This window comes from Bufo bufo, chromosome 2, assembly GCF_905171765.1.
Source record: "Bufo bufo chromosome 2, aBufBuf1.1, whole genome shotgun sequence".
NCBI classification, from domain to species: Eukaryota; Metazoa; Chordata; class Amphibia; order Anura; family Bufonidae; genus Bufo; species Bufo bufo.
The window spans coordinates 113,588,551-113,614,818 of NC_053390.1; the positions used below are offsets into that span (position 1 = coordinate 113,588,551).

Sequence of the window (26,268 nt, forward strand, 5' to 3'; positions counted from 1 at the left end):
CAATCTCCTTGTAGCCGTCGTGGTGATGAGGTGGAAAAAAAATAATCTATGAACTCACCATGCCCCTCACGGAATACCTTGGGGTGTCTTCTTTCCAAAATGGGGTCACTTGTGGGGTATTTATACTGCCCTGGCACTTTAGGGGACCTAAAGCGTGAGAAGTAGTTTGTAATCCAAATGCGTAAAAAATGCCCTGTGAAATCGTAAAGATTCTCATTGGAATTTGGGCCCCTTTGCGCACCTAGGCTGCAAAAAAGTGTCACATGTGGTATCGCCGTACTCAGGAGAACTTGGTCAATGTGTTTTGGGGTGTCTTTTTACATATACCCATGCTGGGTGAGAGAAATCTCTCTAAAATGACAACTTTGTATAAAAAAAAAAAAAAAAAGGGAAAAGTTGACTTTTAGAGAGATATTTCTGGGTATATGTAAAAATACACCCCAAAACACATTGCCCTACTTCACGTGTGACACTTTTTTGCAGCCTAGGTGCCCAAATTCTAAAGAGCACCTTTAGGATTTCACAGGGCATTTTTTAGGCATTTGGATTCCAGACTTATTCTCACGCTTTAGGTCCCCTAAAATGCCAGGGCAGTATAAATACCCCACAAGTGACCCCATTTTGGAAAGAAGACACCCCAAGGTATTTCGTGATGGGCATAGTGAGTTCATGGAAGTTTTTATTTTTTGTCACAAGTTAGTGGAATATGAGACTTTGTAAGAAAAAATAAAAATCATAATTTTTCCGCTAACTTGTGACAAAAAATAAAAACTTCTATGAACTCACTATGCCCATCATCGAATACCTTAAGAAAAGGAGGTAAAATTCATTTGGGTGGTAAGTTGTATGACCGAGCAATAAACCGTGAAAGTAGTGTAGTGCAGAAGTGTAAAAAGTGGTCTGGTCATTAAGGAGGTTTAAGCTAGGGGAGCTGAGGTGGTTAAAATAGTTTTAGTTGGATATCTAGTCTAAAATTGGATATAAGAATAAAAACACAAATGCATGCTTTTGAACACAAAACTTTATTGTCAAACTGAGCAGAAGGTGATCTCCCAATATGGGCCTTGTTATTTATAGCAGAATCCAGTCCACGTTCAACCAAAGAGAACATTATACGAGCAAAACTGCGTTGATGCAGCCGTCATTTTCAGGATTATTCGTGACTTGTGCATATTTTCCTAAAGGAAGTAAAAAACATACGTTTAATATTATTTTAGTTCTATTGTGATATAAATGATAGACATAATGCATGCACTGCAGTTTGGAAACCTCACCCCATATAACTTTGCCTCCTTGCGTAACGAGACCAAGCTCACTGACGTTCACCTCGATGACTGTTCCCTTTGTGATGACTCCTAACGTTGTGTAAAGTGGAGATGATGGGTTCTTCTTTACACCCAGTATAGGTAAGCAGAACGTGGCTTTGAGTTCTGGATGAGTCACGTGAGCCTTTTTAAAACGTAAGCCCTGGAAAAAAATTATAATTTGAGATTAAGATGGAATTCTATCAATTGGATGGCTATATCAAGGCTATAACACCGCAGTATGGATCAAGGGCCTAATTACATGGCTGCTACTCAGGACAACAAATGGGAACAAACAGTTGACTCCTGATCATTGCCCACTCTTGTGAGCTGTATTTAAACGCAGCAATCATCCCCTCTGCATAGGGAAGAACAATCGTAACGCCCAGTTCACATATCAGTTATTTGGTCAGTTATTTTTATCAGTTTTTTTGAGCCAAAACCAGGAGTGGAGGCTACCCAGAGATAAGATATAATGAAAAGATCTGCACCTGTTTTGTTTTTGACCCGCACCTGGTTTCGGCTCACAATAACTGATGGAAATAACTGATCAAATAACTAACGTGTGAATGTGTATAGGGAGGAGTGATAATAGTAATATTATCACTCCTCCCTATACACATTCATTGTTGTCAGAAAATGTGTGTTCACACAGGGCGATATGCTGCATCCATTATGGATCTCATGACAAGCAAGCAGTCATTTGTCGGGTGACTGACATCTACACAAGGCAATTGTGAGGAATGAGCATTTGTAGTAAGGTTCGGGAATGTTTTTTTTTTTTTTTACAGTTGAAATGAATTTATGAAGTTATTGCGCGAAGTCTCGGCAATAACTTTGCCTCATCGGAGCCAATACATTCTAATACTGTCTATTAGAACAACGTTTTATGCGAATCGACTTAGGATGTTTCATTCGAAGTCGATTTGCTCATCCCTAGTCCTAATCAACGACCCTTCTCCAGAAATCTAGTAGCTATAGCCTATAATATTATTACACTCCAGAAATACATCCAGGTCCCTTTTGAGCTCTTTTAGTGAGTTTACCCTCACCACCTCCTCAGGCAGAGAGTTCCATAGTCTCACTGCTCTTACAGTAAAGAATCCTCTTCTTTGCTCTAGATGTAGAGGATGTCCCCTCGTTACAGTCCTGGGGATAAATAGATGACGGGAGAGATCTCTGTACTGACCACTGATATATTTATACATGGTGTTTAGATCTCCCCTTAGTCGTCTTTTTTTCTAAACTAAATAACCCTAAGGATACATTCACATCTCTTAAGGAGATCCGGCACAAATACCAGCTGTCAGCCAGACAAAAAAGTTGCAAACAATGTTTGTTGTCCGGCTAAAACCTGCATCTACAGGTGAAACTCGAAAAATTAGAATATCATGCAAAAGTTCATTTATATGCAGCTTAAAATTAGAATATTGTAAATAGGGTCAATATTCTAGGCTCAAAGTGTCACTCTAGTCAGCTAATTAATCCATACCCCCTGAGCAAAGGGTACTTCAAAATTGAGACTTTGGGGTTTCATAAGCTATAAGCCATAATCATCCAAATTATAACAAATAAAGGCTTGAGATATCTCGCTTTGCATGTAATGAGTCTCTCTCATATATTAGTTTCACCTTTTAAGTTGCATTACTGAAATAAATGAACTTTGCATGATATTCTAATTTTTCGAGTTTCACCTGTATACTGGAAAGCAGCCGGATAACACTGCAGTCAGTGGGGATTCAGCAGGCTACTTTGTGCTGAACAACCTGCCAGATATCCTAATCGAGATATGAACGAGGCCTATTTCCTCCCATGGCTGCACCAACTTATCAAGAAATTCTACAGGGGTACAGCTAACAAACCAGAATCCCCTTTCTATAAGCCCAGTGTTAATTAGTCATAGAATAAACATTGACAGTTGTGTACATGTGCACAGGTGATGTCCACTCATTTCGGACTTCAAGACGAGCAAGGGCAGAAGCCCTGCTTCGGAGCAGAGACTATGCAGGTGCCGCTATGCTTCCGGGAGGTGGCTTCTATGCAGTCACTCCTCCACAGATGAAACAGAGCTTCTTCCCTTGCTTGGCACACACAAGAATTTGTCAGGGCTGGGCTAAATGTCTGGCCCTGTCAATCTAGCGGCAGGTGGGTGCTTCTTCACCTGCAGGGACAGCCCCCTACAGGTGAAGACATGCTGATGAGACGAATAGATTCTCTCACCTCTAGTCTAGTCATCTACAACAGAGAATCTAACCAGGTCATGAAATGGAAACAAAGAAAGACCTCGCCACTTATTATAATCTCACCATGGGTCTAATAAATCTTTCATATTTAGGAGGTTTGCGCGTGAATCCATCTCCGACAAAGCAGACTTTGGTGACCATCCTCTTCCAAGCCTTCTTCTTCCTCTTTCCTGTGCGGATGACTTTAAGCACTTCTGTTTCTCCCTGTGCACGAACTTTGGGGAGAGGAACCTCCCATTTACCCTAAAATCAATACAAATAATGTCGTTTTGTATAAAAGATTGTAGCACATTGATACAAATTAATGTTGCTGCTTTGACACTCCCATGGACATGACAGGAAATAAGAGCTGCATGGACATGGTTATTTGACCACTAGGGTTGCACCAGGTATCGAATTATCGATACTTTTGTATCGGTTTGATACCGGGATTTGCCCTTTACCGATACTAGGCTGCGATACTGCACAGCCTAGTATCAGAGAACATCGCACGTGCTGCGCTCAGCGCGCTCCATGTTCTCCTCAGCAGCACACGGGAGGAGTCTCTCCCTCCCCCCTGTGCCACCGCTGCCAATAAGAAGGGAGACGGGAGGAGGAGGGGAGGGGTTGTGGCCACTGCGCCACCAATGAAGATAAGTAACCTTTTAATACAAATACAGGAGGCTGCATAATCACATAGCCGGCACCCGACCTCTATGACAAGGCGCTGCGATCCACGGCAGTTCACCCCTCAGGTGCGGAACCTAAGGGGTTAACCTCAGCAGATCGCAGCGCCGTGTCAGAGGTCGGGTGCCGGCTATGTGATTCTGCAGCCTCCTGTATTTGTATTAAAAGGTTACTCATCTTCATTGGTGGCGCAGTGCGCCCCCCCCCCCCCCTCCCTCCCAGTATTATAATCATTGGTGGCAGTGGCAACAGGGAACTACTGAAATATATAAAAATGTATATATATATATATCTATCTCCTATGCGATTATGGGCTGGACGTTCTATAAAATGCGGAATGCCCGCTGCTTTTTTGGCGTTTTATTTTTTTGCGTGGTATCGAGTATCGCAATACTTTTTTATGGTATCGAAATCGAATCAAAATTCTGGTATCGTGACAACCCTATTGACCACAGCCTAGAACGGAAGATAGGAGCAATAAAGGGAAAATAAATCACAAAACTACAGCCACCTTAATAAAGAATTTTAAAGGATGTCTATTCAAACCAGGAAATTGAGCGCTATACACAATTTAGCGTGTATGGGCAAGATAGCCGTCAGAAGATGTTCGCACTTCACTAGATCACTTACTGCTTTCTCTTTCCGCTTTTGTTTGATCATGTTGGAGAGAACTTTGGCTCGACTTTGTCCTTCTCTGTCCAGCAGGTACGCTGGAACCGCTCCTTCTGGTGTCTTCTCGTCATTCTTCTGTTTGGTGTTCCTCTTTTCATGCATTTTAATACTAGATGACAGGAACATGGCACGTTAAAACTATGCGCTAATGCTTTTAGTAGTTCAGAAGCACTAAGATCTCTGGATATAGAATTTTTTTGCCCCAGGTGACACATCTGGTCTAAACCCCAAACTCACTTGTCATAAGATTAGATCCCTACAGAAATTTAGAAATCACTCAACTCAAAGATCTAACAGTAAAAGGAAAACTACACAGCAAAGCAGGTTCAACAGACATCGCTTAAATCATTTAGCGTCTTTTTTATCCTAAATACTTCCAATACTTTATTCTAATTGCATAAAACACTGATTGGAAACATTAAAGGGGTTCTGCACTTTCATTTAACTGATGAGCTAGCCTCTGGATAGATCATCAGCATCTGATTGGTTGTTTGAGAAGGCAGCGGCGCTCCAGTAGCGCCGCGGCCTTCTCACTGTTTACCGCTGGCCCACTGACGTCAGGACTAGCATCATAGCATCAACTAGCGTGGACGGGGCTAAGCGCTGTTCACTTGAATGGAGCTTAGCAGCGCCCACGCGGCGGTAAACAATGAGAAGGCCGCGGTGCTACTGGAGGGCCGCTGCCTTCTCAAACAGCTGATTGGCAGTGGTCCCGGGTGTCGGACGCCTGCCGATCAGATGCTGATGATCTATCCAGAGGATAGGGGAGGGGAAGGGTTGGTATGAGCTACATGACATATTTTATGCTAAAGTGTTTTTTATATATAATTAGATGGCTGAACGACACATTTACAGTAACTTTACTACTTTACTTAAAGGGGCACTCCCACAAAACTTTTTATTTTCTGGCACATTAGAAATGGATATGATGTAAATTGTAGTGAAGGGGGGTCTTCTTGCCGGTGAGTCTATTTCTGAGTTATCCGCTACTTTGGGGGTCCTCAGAGTATCGGTCACATGACACAGCTGAGGAACAGAAGGGAGGGGATAACTCACAAATACAACCTCTGCTAAAAAGATTACCTTCACTACAGTTTACATCATGTACCTTTCCATTTGGCCGGAGAATAAAAAACGTTTTGTAGGAATGTTTCTTTAATGTGGCCATGAAGGCTTTCACTGACTTCGAGACCCATTATAAGGAGAGGAATTAGTCCATTTATGGGGATCTACACACTCAGTATATCCACCTTGTGAGAGCCAACCAGAGAAACCTCATGATGTCACAACAAATGTCCATGAAGTTCACTTGATTCATTCAATGCAAGGACACAGCACAAGTACATGAAGGACATGATTCAGCAACCTTTGGCTTAAAACGCTTTTGAGATTTTTATATTTTTTTAACCGATGGCCTATGCTCTGGCTAGATCATCAGTATCTCATCAGTGGGGGTCCAACATCAGGGACCCCCGCCGATAAGCTGTTTAAGAAGGCACTGGCACTCCTGTGAGCATCGCTGCCTTCTCACAGCTCACCAAGCATAGCGCCGTACATTGTATAGTGGCTGTGGTATGGTGCTCAGCCCCATTCACTTCAGCTTCTCCTAGGTCACGTGAATGATAAATGTGACGTCACTGGCCTAGGAAGACCAGGGAGAAGGCCACTGTGCTTACAGGAGAACCGCTGGATTCTCAAACAGCTGATCGGCGGGGACCTAGGGTGTCAGACCACCACCCATCAGATACTGATGACCCCCTGAGGATAGGTCATTAGTAAAAAAAAATATATAAAAAAATAAAATAAAATCGTGGAAAACCCCTTTGATTAAATGCACTTGTGATGTTCCGTGAACTATATCAATTGTTGTCCCTGTGTCCTGCCGTCTGTGTAGGATAGTATGAGCCACTTACGTCTTCTTCATCTGTATCTTCTCGGCATGGCGCTGCTTGTGGTACAGTTTGGCCTTCAGACCAATAAGTTTCTTCGCTTTCTGTGATCGCTCATGAGCCTCACGGCTCTCTTTCTTCCTCCTCTTCTCATGGTAATCCAAGCGATAACCATACCGTTTCCGGTGTAATTCTATGTACTCGTTCTGAGGCTATAAATAAAAAATAAAAAATATTTATCCTGTGGATCAATGACAAAAACCAGACTACAAACACTGCATCACAAAAAAAATAAAAAAAAATAAATAAATATAGTCTTATAGGGGTTAATTGACTCTCTGTTTCTGGTGACCTATCCTTAAAGGATAACCGTCATATTTTTTTTTTTTTTTTGTAGGGCAAGTGATAGGTAACAATTTAGCAATAGACTTTATTTAGCCCAAACTTTTATTTTTAGTAGAAAACTGGGTCTGAAATGGCCCTTAGAAGCACTCTTCAAATGAGTGTTGCTAAGGGCCAGCCGTCTTTTATTAGCAAAGCGGAGACGGGCTGTGCAGACGCTGTGCTTCTGCCTCGTGCTTCCCTGGGAGACAGAAGGCTGGGCACAGGAGTCTTAGGAGTTAAAATTACATTTATATTCCCCCTTTCTATGCAATCTAAAGCTCCGTTACATTCACTGACCTGCGATCCCTGTGATAATAATTCATGAAGCAGCCGCCGGAAGTAGAAGCACTGTGCGCAGAGAGCCGGCGGCTGCTTCATGAATTATCACAGGGATCGCAGGTCAGTGAATGTAACGGAGCATTAGATTGCATAGAAAGGGGGAATATAAATGTAATTTTAACTCCGAAGACTCCTGTGCCCAACCTTCTGTCTCCCAGGGAAGCATGAGGCCGAAGCACAGCGTCTGCACAGCCCGTCTCCGCTTTTCTGATCGGAGACGGATGGCCCTTAGCAACGCTCATTTGAAGGGTGCTGCTAAGGGCCATTTCAGCCCTAGTTTTCTACCAAAAATAAACGTTTTGGCTAAATAAAGTCTATTGCTAAATTGTTACCTATCACTTGCCCTACACTTTAGCAAAAAAAAAAAAAAAAAAACAAGTTATCCTTTAATATAGGATAAGTGGGGGTTGGGCAGCCGAGACCATGCCAATCTGCTGTTTGAGAAAGCCCCATTCACTTGAGGAAGCACCAGAGTTTTCTCAAACAGCCGATTGGCGGGGTAGCCAGGTGTCAGGACTTCCACTGATCAGATGCCGATGACCTATCCTCTGGATGGCTCATCAGTTATAAAGAGTCGGATTACCCCTTTAACTTCTGCCACCTGACTAAATATGTCGGTGGTAGGGAAGATAGGGCCCGCTCCAGATCAGGGCAGGTGACATAGCCGCCGGGTGCCTGGCGTTTCAAACAGCGCACACCTGGGACTAATGACTGCAATCGGCAATGTCATTCATGAGCAAAGTGGCCAACAGTCCCAGGATATGGGCGGGAAGGGGAACAGGTTATGGCAATTTACACTGAAGTTGAAGTCTTGTGGTCATTTTGGGCCAGGGGACGGCTCCAGTCGTATTAATTTGAGGGAATAAAAAAAAAAAATATGGAAATGTGAATTCAACTTTAGAACATTTCACTATAAGTTGACTGGTCATCTCACGAAGACAACCCCTTGCCATCTGCCATGAAAGCCCCCCTTATCCTATTAGAGTAGCACTGGCGGTCCGGGCAACTGCCGAAAATATATGTGACCGCTACAACCTCCCCTGGTGATACCAGCTGACCACCGCTGACGGCTTCAGCACTCACCAGCCGCTCTCTGTTCTACATCAGTCAGTAACATCTCCTGTCAGCATGAAATTCACTTCTAGGGCTAGCTCTGCTGAACGTGACGATATCTTTCATTTAGTGATCCCTTTCTTCATTCTGGAGAAAAGGTACTGTTAATCCATATGTAAATGAGCAGTTAAGTGCACGAACAAGGATGCACATCGAGACTCGGGCCCACCCTCAATGCACTTAACTGCTCATTTGAATATGGATTAAAAGTACTTTTTCTCTAGAATGAAACAAATTGCTAAGTGACAGGGCCCTTCAAACGGGCAGTTTACTGCAGAATTTGATGAACGCCCTCCGCCAGCCACGTCCTGTCTGCCGTCAATGGGAGGCAGCGCAGCGGGGAAAAGGGACACGTCCGTTCTAGCCACTGCGCCCGGCTCATCTGGGAATTTTCAGGCTATAATTTGAAACAAACAAGGCCACGTTTTTTAGGAGATTAGACACATTTCTTCACAAGCAGGGCTGTGGAGTCAGAGGCAATTTTGGGTACCTGGAGTCTGAAAAAATGAACCGACTCCTACTAAATTTAAATTGGAATAAAAAAAAAGCAAGTTTAAACGTCTCAATTCACAAAATGTTATAATTAATTACATCTCTACTGTAAGAATAAAGGCCAATGCACGCAGTGTGTCATGTTACCGCAAAACGAACACGTTAAGTGACCGTGAAGAAGCATGCTTTTCACATGCTTCACTATATGGCACGCAACGCCCAGTTAAAGAGGACCTTTCACTAGAATAAAACATCTAAACTAACTATACAGACATGTAGAGCGGCGCCCAGGGATCCCCCTGCACTTACTGTTATCCCCGGGTGCCGCTCCGTTCTCCGGTTATAGCCTCCGGTATCTTCATAGTTAGGCTCCACCCAGGGGAACCTGCCGGCGTCTCATTCTCCCAGGCTGTAGAGCTGGCCAATCGCAGCGCTCAGCTCATAGCCTGAGAAAAAAAAAAAAGCCTCTCAGGCTATGAGCTGAGCACTGCGATTGGCCAGCTCTACAGCATAGGAGAATGAGACGCCGGCAGGTTCCCCTGGGTGAAGCCTAACTATGAAGATACCGGAGGCTATAACGGGCGAACGGAGCAGAGCCCGGGGATAACAGTAAGTGCAGGGAGATCCCTGGGCGCCGATCTCCATGTCTGTATAGTTAGTTTAGATGTTTTATTCTAGTGAAAGGTCCTCTTTAAGGAGCGCCAATACTTATACTTTCCATTGTGTTGTGTTCCGCTGTTACAGGGAACGCAACGCCCATGGTTAACCTAGCCTCTCACTGATAACTGATCAAGTAAATATGTTTTTTGCAGGACTAGAGACACTTGTATAAGTGACGGGAATGGATAGTCAATAGTTCAAGACTGAAGCTGTAAACCATTTGAAAAACTGCTGTCATTCAGCTAAGGCTATAAAAACTTGTTTTACAATAAATGCCCCTTCCTGGAACCTCCGACTGCCCCATCTTCAGCAGAAGATCAGCACACGAAGGAGAAGGCAGCGGCTTCTGCCCAGGAGTCTGAGCATTTATCTACCGACTCCACAGCGCTGTTCACGAGGCGATCTTCAGCCCACACCGCATAAGAGGGCGAACGCCATGTGAAACCAAATCCACTATAATAAATAACTGACCCTTTACAGATGTTTATACGGAGTTACAATATAAGAACTCATGCACACAAACATATTTTCTTTCCGTTTTATTTTTTTTTACGGACGTATACGGAACCATTCATTTCAATGGCTACGTTAAAAAACTAAGTTACTCCATGTGCATTCCATTCCGCAAAGAAAAAAAATAGAACATGTCCTATCATTGTCCTCATTAGGCTACTTTCACACTTGCGGAAGAGTGATCCGGCAAGCGGTTCTGTCGCCGGAACTGCCTGCCGGATACGGCAATCTGCATGCAACCGGACAGCATTTGTAGACTGATCCAGAATGCATGGGGATAAAACTGATCAGTTCTTTTCCGGTATTGAGCCCCTAGGACGGAACTCAATGCCGGAAAAGAATAACGCTAGTGTGAAAGCACCTAACAGACAAGGATAGGACTATTCTTTAGGGGTCAGAGGTTCTGTTCCCCAAAATACGGATTGCACACGTAGGGACGTATGAGCTTAGCCTGGGAATATCACTCTTGTGGTGGTAAGAGCCCAGTAAGGAGAATGAATTCGCCCTCTAGAGGCCGGGGCGCTACAGCTGACATGCCCGGGCAGCACACGTGGTGACTACAGCGGCGCCCTTACCATGGCGGCTCTTCAGTCCTGTACGTTCAGGCCCCGACTGTTTCTCTGCGGCCTCGGTCTCTGTTCCGCGAAGCTTCGGAAGTTGTTACTTTTATGAAACCGAGGGCCCAGGGCCACAGCCACCGAGAAAGATGGAAGTGGAAAAGGAAAGCGCCGCCCGCAGAATAGGTGTGACGTCACTTCCGGGCAATACCACCATCACTAACAGTTCGTCCGCTTGAGTCACTAGAATTATCGATATACTAGCCATATCTGACAAACTGCATGGAGGGCACAATATCAGCCCGCTATAGCGCAGGGAAACGAGAGCTTTTCAACAATGCTCATTCCTTTAGTGAAACACTTGGTTGGTAGAGTCCTACGCAGGAATTCTGGGAAGAAGGTCAAACGTGTTTATGTTACGCGTGACGTCATGGCGCTTTGTCGTCCTGTCATCACGTGGGAAAAGTGCGTCGCATGGAGGTCACGTGGTGTGTGCGCTTCAAGCCGCTGCTGCAGTGACAGGTGAGACCTGAGTTCTCCTAGGTCCTTCACGTCTTATGCATTTCTACCTAGCACTTATAGGCGGGATAAGGGACTGAGTGTGAAATATTCTGCAGAAACTCTCAGTGAAAGTGGAGTGGTTTTAGTTATGAATGAACTCAACCCTGTGAGGTACCTGCTGCCCCTTCTGTGGCTCCCCCAGACCCTAACAAATGCCGGGCAGTGCACACAGCTGGATGCTTCTGGGCCTCCTGGAGATGGAGCGGAGGAGTTATGTCCGGGGGTGGGAGGCACAGGGCTCTGGAGTTCCCCATTCTGCTGATTATGGGGGTCTCTGTTACAGGTAAGTACAGTGGCAGACCCCCACCAATTGGTTGTCACCTTTGGATTATCTTCCCTGTCATGGGCAGACTGGGAAATTAAAGTGGCCCTGGAAAGAAATCTAAAAGTGGCCCCATGTTGTAGGCGGGTCCAAATTGACAGAAGGTGGGACTACAGAAGTAGGCGGGGACAATGAAAGTAGGCGGGGCCTGCAGTACTGTAGTGCACCTACAAAATACCGCCCCAGCAGAACCAAATACCACAGTGCAGCACAAAATACAGAACCAAATACCACAGTGCAGCACAAAATACCGCCCCAGCTGAACTAAATACCACAGTGCAGCACAAAATACAGAACCAGCAGAACTAAATACCACAGTGCAGCACAAAATACCGCCCCAGCAGAACTAAATACCACAGTGCAGCACAAAATACCGCTCCAGCAGAACCAAATAGCACAGTGCAGCACAAAATACAGAACCAGCAGAACCAAATAGCACAGTGCAGCACAAAATACCGCCCCAGCTGAACTAAATACCACAGTGCAGCACAAAATACCGCTCCAGCAGAACCAAATACCACAGTGCAGCACAAAATACCGCTCCAGCAGAACCAAATACCACAGTGCAGCACAAAATACTGCCCCAGCAGAACTAAATACCACAGTGCAGCACAAAATACCGCCCCAGCAGAACCAAATACCACAGTGCAGCACAAAATACCGCCCCAGCAGAACCAAATACCACAGTGCAGCACAAAATACCGCCCCAGCTGAACTAAATACCACAGTGCAGCACAAAATACCGCCCCAGCAGAACCAAATAGCACAGTGCAGAACAAAATACAGAACCAGCAGAACCAAATAGCACAGTGCAGCACAAAATACAGAACCAGCAGAACCAAATACCACAGTGCAGCACAAAATACAGAACCAGCAGAACCAAATGGCACAGTGCAGCACAAAATACCGCCCAGCTGAACTAAATACCACAGTGCAGCACAAAATACCGCCCCAGCAGAACTAAATACCACAGTGCAGCACAAAATACCGCCCCAGCAGAACTAAATACCACAGTGCAGCACAAAATACCGCTCCAGCAGAACTAAATACCACAGTACAGCACAAAATACCGCTCCAGCAAAACCAAATAGCACAGTGCAGCACAAAATACAGAACCAGCAGAACCAAATACCACAGTGCAGCACAAAATACAGAACCAGCAGAACTAAATACCACAGTGCAGCACAAAATCCTGCCCCAGCAGAACCAAATACCACAGTGTAGCACAAAATACCGCCCCAGCAGAACTAAATAGCACAGTGCAGAACAAAATACAGAACCAGCAGAACCAAATACCACAGTGCCGCACAAAATACCGCCCCAGCAGAACCAAATAGCACAGTGCAGCACAAAATACAGAACCAGCAAAACCAAATAGCACTGTGCAGCACAAAATACAGAACCGGCAGAACCAAATAGCACAGTGCAGCACAAAATACCGCCCCAGCTGAACTAAATAGCACAGTGCAGCACAAAATACCGCTCCAGCAGAACCAAATACCACAGTGCAGCACAAAATACCGCTCCAGCAGAACCAAATACCACAGTGCAGCACAAAATACTGCCCCAGCAGAACTAAATACCACAGTGCAGCACAAAATATCGCCCCAACAGAACTAAATAGCACAGTGCAGAACAAAATACAGAACCAGCAGAACCAAATAGCACAGTGCAGCACAAAATACAGAACCAGCAGAACCAAATAGCACAGTGCAGCACAAAATACAGAACCAGCAGAACCAAATACCACAGTGCAGCACAAAATACCGCCCCAGCAGAACTAAATACCACAGTGCAGCACAAAATACCGCTCCAGCAGAACCAAATACCACAGTGCCGCACAAAATACCGCCCCAGCAGAACCAAATAGCACAGTGCAGCACAAAATACAGAACCAGCAAAACCAAATAGCACTGTGCAGCACAAAATACAGAACCGGCAGAACCAAATAGCACAGTGCAGCACAAAATACCGCCCCAGCTGAACTAAATACCACAGTGCAGCACAAAATACCGCTCCAGCAGAACCAAATACCACAGTGCAGCACAAAATACCGCTCCAGCAGAACCAAATACCACAGTGCAGCACAAAATACTGCCCCAGCAGAACTAAATACCACAGTGCAGCACAAAATACCGCCCCAGCAGAACCAAATACCACAGTGCAGCACAAAATACCGCCCCAGCTGAACTAAATACCACAGTGCAGCACAAAATACCGCCCCAGCAGAACCAAATACCACAGTGCAGCACAAAATACAGAACCAGCAGAACCAAATAGCACAGTGCAGCACAAAATACCGCCCCAGCAGAACTAAATACCACAGTGCAGCACAAAATACCGCTCCAGCAGAACCAAATATCACAGTGCAGCACAAAATACCGCTCCAGCAGAACCAAATACCACAGTGTAGCACAAAATACCGCCCCAGCAGTACTAAATACCACAGTGCAGCACAAAATACCGCTCCAGCAGAACTAAATACCACAGTGTAGCACAAAATACCGCCCCAGCTGAACTAAATACCACAGTGCAGCACAAAATACCGCCCCAGCAGAACCAAATAGCACAGTGCAGCACAAAATACCGCCCCAGCAGAACTAAATACCACAGTGCAGCACAAAATACCGCTCCAGCAGAACCAAATAGCACAGTGCAGCACAAAATACAGAACCAGCAGAACCAAATAGCACTGTGCAGCACAAAATACAGAACCGGCAGAACCAAATAGCACAGTGCAGCACTAAATACCACAGTGCAGCACAAAATACCGCTCCAGCAGAACCAAATACCACAGTGCAGCACAAAATACCGCTCCAGCAGAACCAAATACCACAGTGCAGCACAAAATACCACTCCAGCAGAACCAAATACCACAGTGCAGCACAAAATACTGCCCCAGCAGAACTAAATACCACAGTGCAGCACAAAATACCGCCCCAGCAGAACTAAATACCATAGTGCATCACAAAATACCGCCCAGCAGAACTAAATACCACAGTGCAGCATTAAATACAGAACCAGCAGAACCAGATACCACAGTGCAGCACAAAATACAGAACCAGCAGTACTAAATACCACAGTGCAGCACAAAATACCGAACCAGCAGTACTAAATACCACAGTGCAGCACAAAATACCGTTCCAGCAGAACCAAATACCACAGTTTAGCACAAAATACCGCCCCAGCAGAACTAAATACCACAGTGCAGCACAAATTACCGCCCCAGCAGTACTAAATACCACAGTGCAGCACAAAATACCGCTCCAGCAGAACCAAATACCACAGTGTAGCACAAAATACCGCCCCAGCAGTACTAAATACCACAGTGCAGCACAAAATACCGCTCCAGCAGAACCAAATACCACAGTGTAGCACAAAATACCGCCCCAGCTGAACTAAATACCACAGTGCAGCACAAAATACCGCCCCAGCAGAACCAAATAGCACAGTGCAGAACAAAATTCCGCCCCAGCAGAACCAAATAGCACAGTGCAGCACAAAATACCGCCCCAGCTGAACTAAATACCACAGTGCCGCACAAAATACCGCCCCAGCAGAACTAAATACCACAGTGCAGCACAAAATACCGCTCCAGCAGAACCAAATAGCACAGTGCAGCACAAAATACAGAACCAGCAGAACCAAATAGCACTGTGCAGCACAAAATACAGAACCGGCAGAACCAAATAGCACAGTGCAGCACTAAATACCACAGTGCAGCACAAAATACCGCTCCAGCAGAACCAAATACCACAGTGCAGCACAAAATACCACTCCAGCAGAACCAAATACCACAGTGCAGCACAAAATACTGCCCCAGCAGAACTAAATACCACAGTGCAGCACAAAATACCGCCCCAGCAGAACTAAATACCATAGTGCATCACAAAATACCGCCCCAGCAGAACTAAATACCACAGTGCAGCATTAAATACAGAACCAGCAGAACCAGATACCACAGTGCAGCACAAAATACAGAACTAGCAGAACTAAATACCACAGTGCAGCACAAAATACCGCCCCAGCAGAACCAAATACCACAGTGTAGCACAAAATACAGAACCAGCAGTACTAAATACCACAGTGCAGCACAAAATACCGTTCCAGCAGAACCAAATACCACAGTTTAGCACAAAATACCGCCCCAGCAGAACTAAATACCAAAGTGCAGCACAAATTACCGCCCCAGCAGTACTAAATACCACAGTGCAGCACAAAATACCGCTCCAGCAGAACCAAATACCACAGTGTAGCACAAAATACCGCCCCAGCTGAACTAAATACCACAGTGCAGCACAAAATACCGCTCCAGCAGAACCAAATACCACAGTGCAGCACAAAATACCGCTCCAGCAGTACTAAATACCACAGTGCAGCACAAAATACCGCCCCAGCAGAACTAAATACCACAGTGCCGCACAAAATACCTCCCCAGCAGAACTAAATACCACAGTGCAGCACAAAATACCGCCACCTTCACCACAGTATTCAGTTCGTCCTGACGATGATACAGTTGAGGTCAGGAGGACGCCTGCGGCTGCTGGCCAGGTACATAAGTATCTAATGCTCCCACATTAATTAATGCTTAGAGCATCAGATAGTTATGTAGCCGGCCGGCCCCCTGTAGGGTCTGAAGACCAGTCCAACCCTGTTGTCAGTAACTAAAATTTAGGAGGGATACTTTCACCCATATGTGGTGCCCTTCTTTCCCATCTGTCAGGACATTTGCATTAAGCCTCTTCCACTCATCAGTGAATGACAGACAGCGCACCTACCTATTGAGTTTAATGTGCTTGGTCACACATCAGTGATTTTCCAGCGACCATGGAACACTCTCCTTGAAGTCTATGGGTTTGTGAAAACCACTGACACAATGACACAACATGGATGGCATCCATTTGATTTGCACGGACTATTGGAGATGCCCTGGAAAAGGATGACACACCGACCGAACACAGATCCTTCACGGATGAACCGCTGACCATCTTGTCACGGACGTCAGCACGGAAAGAGGCCATATAGGCCAAACAAACAAGTGACTGTGCAGCTTGACCGCTTTCCATTAGTCCGCCCACACTTGCTTCACAGCTCACCACGCTCCATCATGATCCGCTCAGTCATATCCCGCAGGCTTCACCTATGGCCTCACTGACACTTGAATCACAAACTGCTTGTAGTTGAGAACTGGAATTCTTCCTTTTATTGATCCATAATTTAAAGGGGTTGTGTTATCTGAGACTTTGATAGGATATCGCTAGGATATGCCATCAAAGTCAGATAGGTGCAGGCCCCACCTCTGAGACCCACACCTATCTCCAGAACAGGCCCTGAAAGTGAAGTAGCGCGCACCACCTATGCGCAGCGTGTTCTGCATTTATTTCTATGGATGCTCAGAAAATTGCCAACTAAAGACGGCCGGCCGGCGCATGCGCAATGTGAAAGGCTGTTCCTCTGCCCATAATGGGCAGAGCAGTGCGCAGGTGCGGACCAGTTCCCAGCCCGCCGTCCTCTGGTGCCGCTCGTGACGTCCGCCGGCTGGAGGTGTGTTTTTCTGGGCACATCGCCCAGTAACGCCGCCCCTGGGCACCTTCAGAAGATTATTTGCATAAGTTTAAAAAGTGTTATTTTCATGATCTGGACGAGGGACACAGAAGAGAAAGGTACGATTGTAATGAGGGTCAAAGACTCTATAACCTGATCTGAGCGGTCTAAAATGCTCAGATTAGGTGAAAGGCTCACTTTAAGCAGTCACAAAGTCAGTACAGATCCTAATTGCAGACCCACTGCCACACGCCATTTCAGCCTGGGGGGTGAGGGGGCAGACAAACCCTCTTCCCTATGCCTCCCCTGAGGGTATATAGCACACAATGTTCCTTCAGGAAGCTAGCTACATGTTACAATATATATATTCTTTAAGCAAAAAGAATGGTATGCCGTCACATAGCAGCCCGACAGCTGTATGGACTCTTGGCCTCTAGGGGGAGGGATAGGAGCCTATGGGCAGGTTTGACATACTGCCGTCTGTGCAGTATAGGGTCAGTTGTAGGTTTGGGGTGGCTGTGTAATTTGTGTTGAGCTGCTGAATTGTTTGAAACTTGCTTTACAGGTTGCCATGCTGTGTCTGTAAAATAGAAAGAAGAGAGGATGCTGGCAATGCGGAGGTCCGTGCTTGGAAAGGCTTCTATTTACACAGATGTAAGTACTGGGGTGCATGGTAAGCTATCATGTTGAAACCCTAATAGGGCCATACTAGGGTTGCACCGGGTACTGAATTACCGATACTTTCATGATATTTGTATGCCCGGTTTGGTTCGATACTGCACAGCTTAGTAGCAGTTTCGATTAGAGAACATGGCATGTGCACAAAACGACACACGCCATGTTCTCATCAGCGGTCGCACGGCCAATGCCATCAATGAAAATTTGGAGCCTGCCCTGTTCAGCTGTTGAGGGAGAGAATAATAACCCTGTGGGAGCGGAGGGTTCGCTTCCTTCTGTGAAATCTCAACTACTACTCATCGCTGCTATGGGGAGGGCAGCCTGTGCAGTGATCATGACCACCATGCTGAATGATGCTGCTGAGACACTGGTTTAGGGCTCGTTCACACGAACGTATTTTGCGTTCCGCATACGGTCCGTATACAGAACCATTCATTTTAATGGTTCTGCAAAAGATGCGGACAGCACTCCGTATGCTGTCCGCATCCGTTGCTCCGTTCCGTGGCCTCGCAAAAATGATGAGTCCTGTCCTATTCTTGTCCCTTTTGTGCACAAGAATAGGCATTTCTATAATGGGCCTCCTGTTCCGTTCCTCAAATTGCAGAAGGCACACGGGCGCCATCCCTGTTCCGCGGATCTGCAATTTGCGGACCGCAAAAAAAAAAAACGTCACGGTCGTGTTAACGAGCCCTTACTGTGAGGGCACAGGTCAGCAACAGTACACATGGCAGATTTCGGCGATTGTCGGGAAGGAAGTGTTCCTCCACAGTATGGGAAGGAGCGATCGCTAATGCCATTGCTCGTCCCCATACAGACTTGGTGTTTGCCGGCAGCCGATCTTGATTACACAGCACTATCTGCTGCCGGCAAATGATTTAGGTGCCTACAAAAACAATCCAATTACCCAACAAATGAGCGTTTCGCTCATTCATCAGGTAATCGGCGGCTCCTTTACTCCGCCAGATAATCACTAACGAGCGTTCCTATGAATGTTCGTTACCAATTATCTGTCAGATTCTCGGCCCGTGTAAAGGGCCCTTTAATTACCAGTTTGATCTCGTATCACTTCTTTAGTAATAAGTGGTCATAATCGGAAGTAATACAAGAATATAACACGAGGCGAAACATGCGATTCCACATGTGACTGGTCTTTGCTTTCTCTTGTCTGGGAGTCTATTCAGAAAACGGAGAACAATCCTTATCTGGGAACCTCACCTAATTATCTAAGGCTATGTCCCAGTGTCATTTCTTATTCTTTTAAGATTGTACTTATATCTAAAGGTGGGTTTATACTGGCCAATCGTCGGGCAGATTACCGGGGACGAACCTTCCTACGAAGGTTTGTTGCCAATAATTTGTCCGCTCCGCACCTCCACTGAACAAGCAGCTGATTGTCAAGAAGAAATGCTTCTGTCCCAATAGTTGACTGCTGGTCAGAGAGTGCAAACGCAGCATTAGTGTCAGAACTGACAAGCAAAAGCATCGAGTATATCTATGAATAGTCTCAAATTATCTGAATCTATGAATGTGAATGTGTTTCCTCCTGCAGTGTGTTCAATGCTGTAGAAGACGTTTACTGTGCGGTACATCAAGACATCAGAATGGCCATTCCAGTAACTACCGCATGCCAGCAGGTATGGACGCATGTCGGTCAAGAATATCTGTGCCTTGCATTGCTATTGTGCAGGCTAGAGTCAAAGGAGGTTATACCACAATTTAAAAAATATATATTTGAAGTAATGCACACCATTATTTTAACTATAGCCATGGAGAAAATGCTGTTCTCCAGTGTCATTTCCACTTTTTTTTTAGCTTCTGTACTCGCTCTGTGGGCAGCAGGAGCTCATCTCTTGTGACCGTCATGCACCTGCATTATCCAGGAGTGCATTGCAGTCAGCTCTTTTGTTCCGTTTTTTTGTGCGGATAGGATGTAAACCCATACATTTAAATCGGTCCGCAAAAAATGTGGACAGCACACCGTATGCTATCTGCTTCCGTATGTCCGTTCTATAGGCCCGCAAAAAAAAATAGAACATGTCCTATTCTTGTCAGTTTTTCGGACAAAGATAGATATTGTTGCAATTAATCCACCCAAAAAAAGGATGCCATACGGACGACATCCATTTTTTTTTTTTTTTGCGGATTCGCAATTTGCGGACCGCAAAACACATACAGTCATGTAAATGTAGCCTCAGGCTACTTTCGCACTCGCGTTCTGTGCGGATCCATCATGGACTGATCTGTTCATATAATACAAACGTCTGCATCCGTTCAGAACGGATCCGTTTGTATTATCTTTAATATAGCCGAGACGGATCCGTCTTGAACACCATTGAAAGTCAATGGAGGACGGATCCGTTTTCTATTGTGCCAATTTGTGTCATAGAAAACGGATCCGTCCCCATTGACTTACATTGTGTGTCAGGATGGATCTGTTTGGCTCAGTTTCCTCAGACGGACACCAAAACGCTGCAAGCAGAATGGAGATGTAACAGAGGCAAACTGATGCATTCTGAGCGGATCCTTTTCCATTCAGAATGCATTAGAATGCAAACTGATCCATTTTGGACCGCTTGGGAGAACCCTGAACGGATCTCGCAAACGGAAAGCCAAAACGCCAGTGTGAAAGTAGCCTTAGGCCTCATGCACACGACCGTTTTTTTTTGCGGTCCGCAAAAACTGGGTCCGTGATTCGTGTCCGTTTTTTCTTCCGTGGGTCTTCCTTGATTTTTGGAGGATCCACGGACATGAAGGAAAAAGTCATTTTGGTGTCCGCCTGGCCGTGCGAAGCCAAACGGATCCGTCCTGATTTACAATGCAAGTCAATGGGGACGGATCCGTTTGACGTTGACACAATATGGTGCAATTGCAAACTGATCCGTCCCCCATTGACTTTCAATGTAAAGTCAGGAGTCCCTATTATACCATCGGATCGGAGTTTTCTCCTATTCGATGGTATATTTTAACTTGAGGCGTCCCCATCACCATGGGAACGCCTCTATGTTAGAATATACCATCGGATTTGAGTTAGATCGTGAAAACTCATATCCGACAGTATATTCTAACACAGAGGCGTTCCCATAGTGATGGGGACGCTTCAATTTAGAATATACTACGAACTGTGTACATGACTGCCCCCTGCTGCCTGGCAGCACCCGATCTCTTACAGGAGCTGTGATCTGCACAATTAACCCTTCAGGTGCCGCACCTGAGGTGTTAATTGTGCGTATCATAGCCCCCTGTAAGAGATCAGGTGCTGCCAGGCAGGAGGGGGCAGACCCCCTCCCTCCCCAGTTTTAAATTCATTGGTGGCCAGTGCGGCCCCCCCTCCCTCCCTCCCCTGTATTTAACTCATTGGTGGCCAGTGCGGCCCCCCCTCCCTCCCCTGTATTACTGTACATTCGTTGGTACATTCATTAAAATCGGTGGCAGCGGAGAGTTCCGATCGGAGTCCCAGTTTAACAGCCTCTGTGTTAGAATATACTGTTGGATCTGACGATCTGTCTGTGTGAAAGTAGCCTACGGCCACGGATCACGGACGCGGATGCCAATCTTGTGTGCAGCCGTGTTTTTTCACGGACCCATTGACTTGAATGGGTCCGTGAACCGTTGTCCGTCCAAAAAATAGGACAGGTCTTATTTTTTTGACGGACAGGAAACACGGATCACGGCCACGGATGAACAACGGTGCATTTTCCGAGTTTTCAACGGATCCATTGAAAGTCAATGGGTCCGCAGAAAATCACGGAAAACGGAACAACGTCCACGGATGCACGCAACGGTCGTGTGCATGAGGCCTTACTCTGCTTCCCAGCTGACGAGGCTTTTCTCCTGTCTTCTTAGCGCCAGCGATTCACAAATGCAAGGCTTTCCCTCCCCCGATTTCCTTCTTCATGGTTTAGTGAATGATATATTTATATGAATGTAGAAATAAGTACCATGTCACCCACTATACTGTGAGATTACTATGGCAGGAGGAAGAAGGGAGCAGGTAAGTTACTCAGCATGTTAGTCAGCCTCTGAATTCCACATTATTGCATGTAAATTGTAATAATACTTAATATGAAATGCCCTATTCAGTGCACAGCGATACTTTTTGTGGGATAACCCCGTTATAGAACTTGATATCACTGGAAGTGATGGATCAGTAGCAAAGTTGTAGACTTTCACTAATATCTGGAAGATTGACCTTCACATGCAGGTGCTGATCAAGTTTAGAACAGACAGTCTGTGCCTTTGTCCGTTTTTTCAAGCTGGAGTCACCTATTCAGGTCAATGGGTCCCTAAAAAAAAACTGTCAGCAGTTTCTGGAAACTAAGGCCCCTTTCACACGAGCGAGTTTTCCGCGCGGGTGCAATGCGTGACGTGAATGCATAGCACCCGCACTGAATCCTGACCCATTCATTTCAATGGGTATGTGTACATGAGCGTTGTTTTTCACGCATCAGTTCTGCGTTGCGTGAAAATCGCAGCATGTTCTATATTCTGCGTTTTTCACGCAGCCCTGGCTCCATAGAAGTGAATGGGGTTGCGTGAAAAACGCATTGCATCCGCAAGCAAATGCGGGTGCGATGCGTTTTTCACTGATGGTTGCTAAGAGATGATGTTTGTAAACCTTCAGTTTTTTATCACGCGCGTGAAAAACGCATCAAAACGCATCAAAACGCATTGCACCCGCGCAGAAAAAACTGAACAACTGAACGCAATCGCAGACAAAACTGACTGAACTTGCTTGCAAAATAGTGCGAGTTCCACTGAACGCACCCTGAGCGCATCCAGACCTAATCCGTCACGCTCGTGTGAAAGGGACCTTAGAGGCAACTTTTAGATGCCGCTCTTAATAAAGCCCTGCGCTGGTGGTGGATCCGCCGCAGTTATGTAGTGGTGCCGGCCTCTACATAATTTTGATGGATCCTCCGCCGCTTCTAAATGTAAGACAGCTTCCTAAAGATAGGCGTCCACTTCCCTGCACACGCCACACCCACTTTTTTAGACCTGGCGTGAGCGGGGAAAAGCCGCAATCTGCGTCAGAAATGCAACTAATTTAGGCTACTTTCACACTCGCGTTTTGGCTTTCCGTTTGTGAGATCCGTTCAGGGCTCTCACAATCGGTCCAAAACGGATCAGTTTTGCCTTAATGCGTTCTGAATGGAAAAGGATCCGCTCAGAATGCATCAGTTCAGTCTCCATTCCACTCTGGAGGTGGACACCAAAACGCTGCCTGCAGCTTGACGAAACTGAGCCAAAAGGGATCCGTTCTGTCACACAATGTAAGTCAATGGGGACGAATCCATTTTCTCTGGCACAATAGAAAACTGATCCGTCTCCCATTGACTTTCAATGGAATTCATGACTGATCCGTCTTGGCTATGTTACAGATAATACAAAACGCATCCGTTCATGACGGATGCATGCGGTTGTATTATTGTAACTGATCAGCCCAAAACGTGATTGTGAAAGTAGCCTTAACTGTATTTCTGTATAATAAATGACCCCTAAGTTCTTCAGTATTAAAGGGGTATTCCCATCTGAGACATTGATGACATAAGGCAAGGGTATGCCATGAGTGTCAGATAGGTCCCACTTTTTGACCCCTGAAGTGAACATAGAACAGGAGTGCATGCACTGCCGCCCTCTATTCGCCTCTATGGGAGTACTGAAAATAGTTGAGTGCTGGCTCGGCTGTTTCTGGCGGTCCCATAGTGGTGGGGACTGGAACTTTGCAGTATGCCATCATTGTCTCAGATGGGCCAACCCATGCAGCAATCAGTTCTGCTTTATGTGGATGAACAATTATTGATCGCCCTACAGTTTCATTGTTTGTCAGCCGCACTTCCCTGTTAACATGGAAAAATCTGCTACCAGCAAATGAAGAAGTTTAGTGTCGCATGAAAGATGCAATCACCTGATGAACGATTTTCTTGTGTGTCAGGTTCTTGCGGCACGTTTAACATGGGCTAATATCGGGAATGAGGTTTCATACAAATGTTTTTTGCCAATAGTTGCCCTGATCCTCTTACCATAGAAAAGGGTCCTTATTTTCCTGCTTGTTCTGTGTTTTTCCAGAAATCTACATTTTATTGCCTGTATTGCATCAATGGCTGAGACTATAGTCCATTATTCTGCTGCTGTTTTGCAGGTGACGTCAAATCTTTGCGGAGTATCATCACCCCTCCAGTATCCAAGTAAGAGAAAAGGCAGACTGCAGTGGTATTTAGTTCTGGTCTACTTCTCCAGATTCTTAAAGGGGTTGTTCGCTTTCTTATATTGATGACCTATCCTCAGGATAGGTCATCAATATCGGATCATCAGGGGGGCGACTCCCGACACACTGTTTGAGAGAAAGCAGCGCCCGTAGGTGCACTGCCTTCTCTTCAATGTTTACCTGCTCACCGCCACAACCGCAGCAGTGTAATTACAACTAAGCCATCCTATTCACTTCTATGGGACAGCTCCTTCCACTCAAGTGAATACTACAGAGCCGTCCCATTGACAGAGTCAAGGTTAGGTCATCAATATAAAAAAAAAGTGGACAACCCCTTTAAAGGGATTCTGTCACCAGGTTTCACCCCTGTCAGCTAAACATATGCTGATGTTCAGGGCCTCATCAGGATTCCTAATGTGGGCTTCTAAATGTGATCTGTAGCCTTATTTTGCTAAAAAAAACAGCTTTTACTAACCTGTCACTTCAAGAAATAAGGTGCCCAAGGGGATGTCAAGCGATGCAAGGTGCCCGCCGCACCCACCGCCGTTCGTGCCCAGCGCCGCCTTTCCAGACTTCTGCGCCGCCTCCTAATCCTCTGTGCCGCCTCTCGCTCTCCCTCCCTCCCTCCCCCCTCCTCCTGCTGTAAGATCTCGCGCGTGCGCACAGGGCTCTGAGAGGCTGGCGCCAGAGTGCAGGTCATACAGGGGGTTGAGCGAAGTGCCGGCGCATGCGCACTTCGCTGTAAGAAGCCAAATTGAGAAGTCCGCACGGGCGCATCAGGCAGAGCCCTGTGTGCACGCGCGAGATCTTACAGCAGGAGGAGGGAGGAGGGGGGATGGAGGGAGAGCGAGAGGCGGCACAGAGGATTAGGAGGCGGCGCAGAAGTCTGGAAAGGCGGCGCTGGGCACGAACGGCGGTGGGTGCGGCCGGCACCTTCCATCGCTTGACATCCCCTTGGGCACCTTATTTCTTTGAGTGACAGGTTAGTAAAAGCTGTTTTTTTAGCAAAATAAGGCTACAGATCACATTTATAAGCCCACATTAGGAATCCTGATGAGGCCCTGAACATCAGCATATGTTTAGCTTGTACAAAAAAAGAGCAAGGATTTAACAAGGTAAAAAAATCTCATTTTATTAATTATAAATCACATGAACATTACAGGGGAGACTCAAAAGGGACAGAACATGGAGACTGGGCCACAAAAGGGCTCTGCAATGTGGAGAATCACAATGGGGGATAATGTGACCATATACAGCAGGTAACAGACAATTAACAGAAGCTGTGAATATATAAGGTACCTCCTGACGAAGCCTACGTGGCGAAACACGTGTTGAGGTCGAAGCAGTGTCACCATTTTTCAGCAGCAACATGGGTAGGTAACATGGTATCTGGATTAGGGTGGGACTAGTGATTTACAGTTATTCTTATATGCCATCTTTATGAGTAGTATTGCACCGTCCAATTACACCCTACAGCATCCATTGCTTGGACGCTGTGAATAAGAGCTAGGTAGTTGTTCAACACTAGGGGACAGCAATTGCACCCGCAACTACTCCAATATTCACAGCTTCTGTTAATTGTCTGTTACCTGCTGTATATGGTCACATTATCCCCCATTGTGATTCTCCACATTGCAGAGCCCTTTTGTGGCCCAGTCTCCATGTTCTGTCCCTTTTGAGTCTCACCTGTAATGTCCATGTGATTTATAATTAATAAAATGAGATTTTTTTTACCTTGTTAAATCCTTGCTCTTTTTTTGTACAAGTTGCAGTAAGTTGGGGAGTGAGGTTCGGTTTTTGGGTTATTGTAGGCTCTAAAAGCATATGTTTAGCTGACAGGGGTGAAACCTGGTGACAGAATCCCTAATCGGCCAGCAGCCACTGAGTAGAACAAAGGAAACATGGCTGTTCCTGCATAGAACTAGCTAGAAATTGCATTTAATAAACAATGGGCAATGGTAGACAAAGGTTGCTGGCATACATACCGCCCTGGAATGACTAATTGAATGGTAATTGTGTAGGCAATAAACTATTTTATGCCACTGCTTATATACAGTTTCCCAAAGGGCTGTAGAAAGGTGTAAAACCTTGAACCTGATTGGCTGCTGCAATGTCCACCACCGTTT

General features: G+C 45.8%; 2 protein-coding genes across 3 annotated transcripts in view; one reads left to right on the forward strand and one right to left on the reverse strand.

Annotated features, from left to right (window-relative positions):
- Positions 1-1,003: 1,003 nt before the first annotated feature.
- Positions 1,004-11,013, reverse strand: NSA2 (NSA2 ribosome biogenesis factor). The gene is made up of 6 exons (XM_040421442.1): positions 10,851-11,013; positions 6,799-6,986; positions 4,844-4,994; positions 3,611-3,790; positions 1,275-1,467; positions 1,004-1,178 (listed from the first exon to the last, which is right to left on the reverse strand). The coding sequence occupies exons 1-6, from the start codon at positions 10,851-10,853 to the stop codon at positions 1,111-1,113; spliced, it is 783 nt and encodes a 260-aa protein (XP_040277376.1). The 5' UTR covers positions 10,854-11,013; the 3' UTR covers positions 1,004-1,110.
- A 279-nt stretch (positions 11,014-11,292) lies between these two features.
- The window catches only part of LOC120992451 (ribosome-releasing factor 2, mitochondrial-like), a 63,655-nt gene continuing 48,679 nt past the window's right edge, over positions 11,293-26,268 (forward strand). The window contains exons 1-4 of one of the 2 annotated variants that reach the window (XM_040421443.1): positions 11,293-11,354; positions 17,825-17,913; positions 19,487-19,571; positions 24,077-24,122. In XM_040421443.1, the coding sequence (XP_040277377.1) occupies positions 17,863-17,913; positions 19,487-19,571; positions 24,077-24,122 (182 nt within the window). In that variant the 5' untranslated portion in view covers positions 11,293-11,354; positions 17,825-17,862. Of the gene's footprint in view, positions 11,355-11,555; positions 11,677-17,824; positions 17,914-19,486; positions 19,572-24,076; positions 24,123-26,268 lie in introns of those variants that run through there. The other variant, XM_040421444.1, reaches the window with a different exon arrangement.

Excerpts from the sequence above, each read along its gene's own strand:
- NSA2 (XM_040421442.1), bottom strand. Across the intron at positions 1,468-3,610 it reads AAAGATTTATTAGACCCATG|GGCTTACGTTTTAAAAAGGC; the intron begins GTGAGATTATAA and ends ATTTTTTTCCAG. Across the intron at positions 1,179-1,274 it reads AGGAGGCAAAGTTATATGGG|GAAAATATGCACAAGTCACG; the intron begins GTGAGGTTTCCA and ends TACTTCCTTTAG.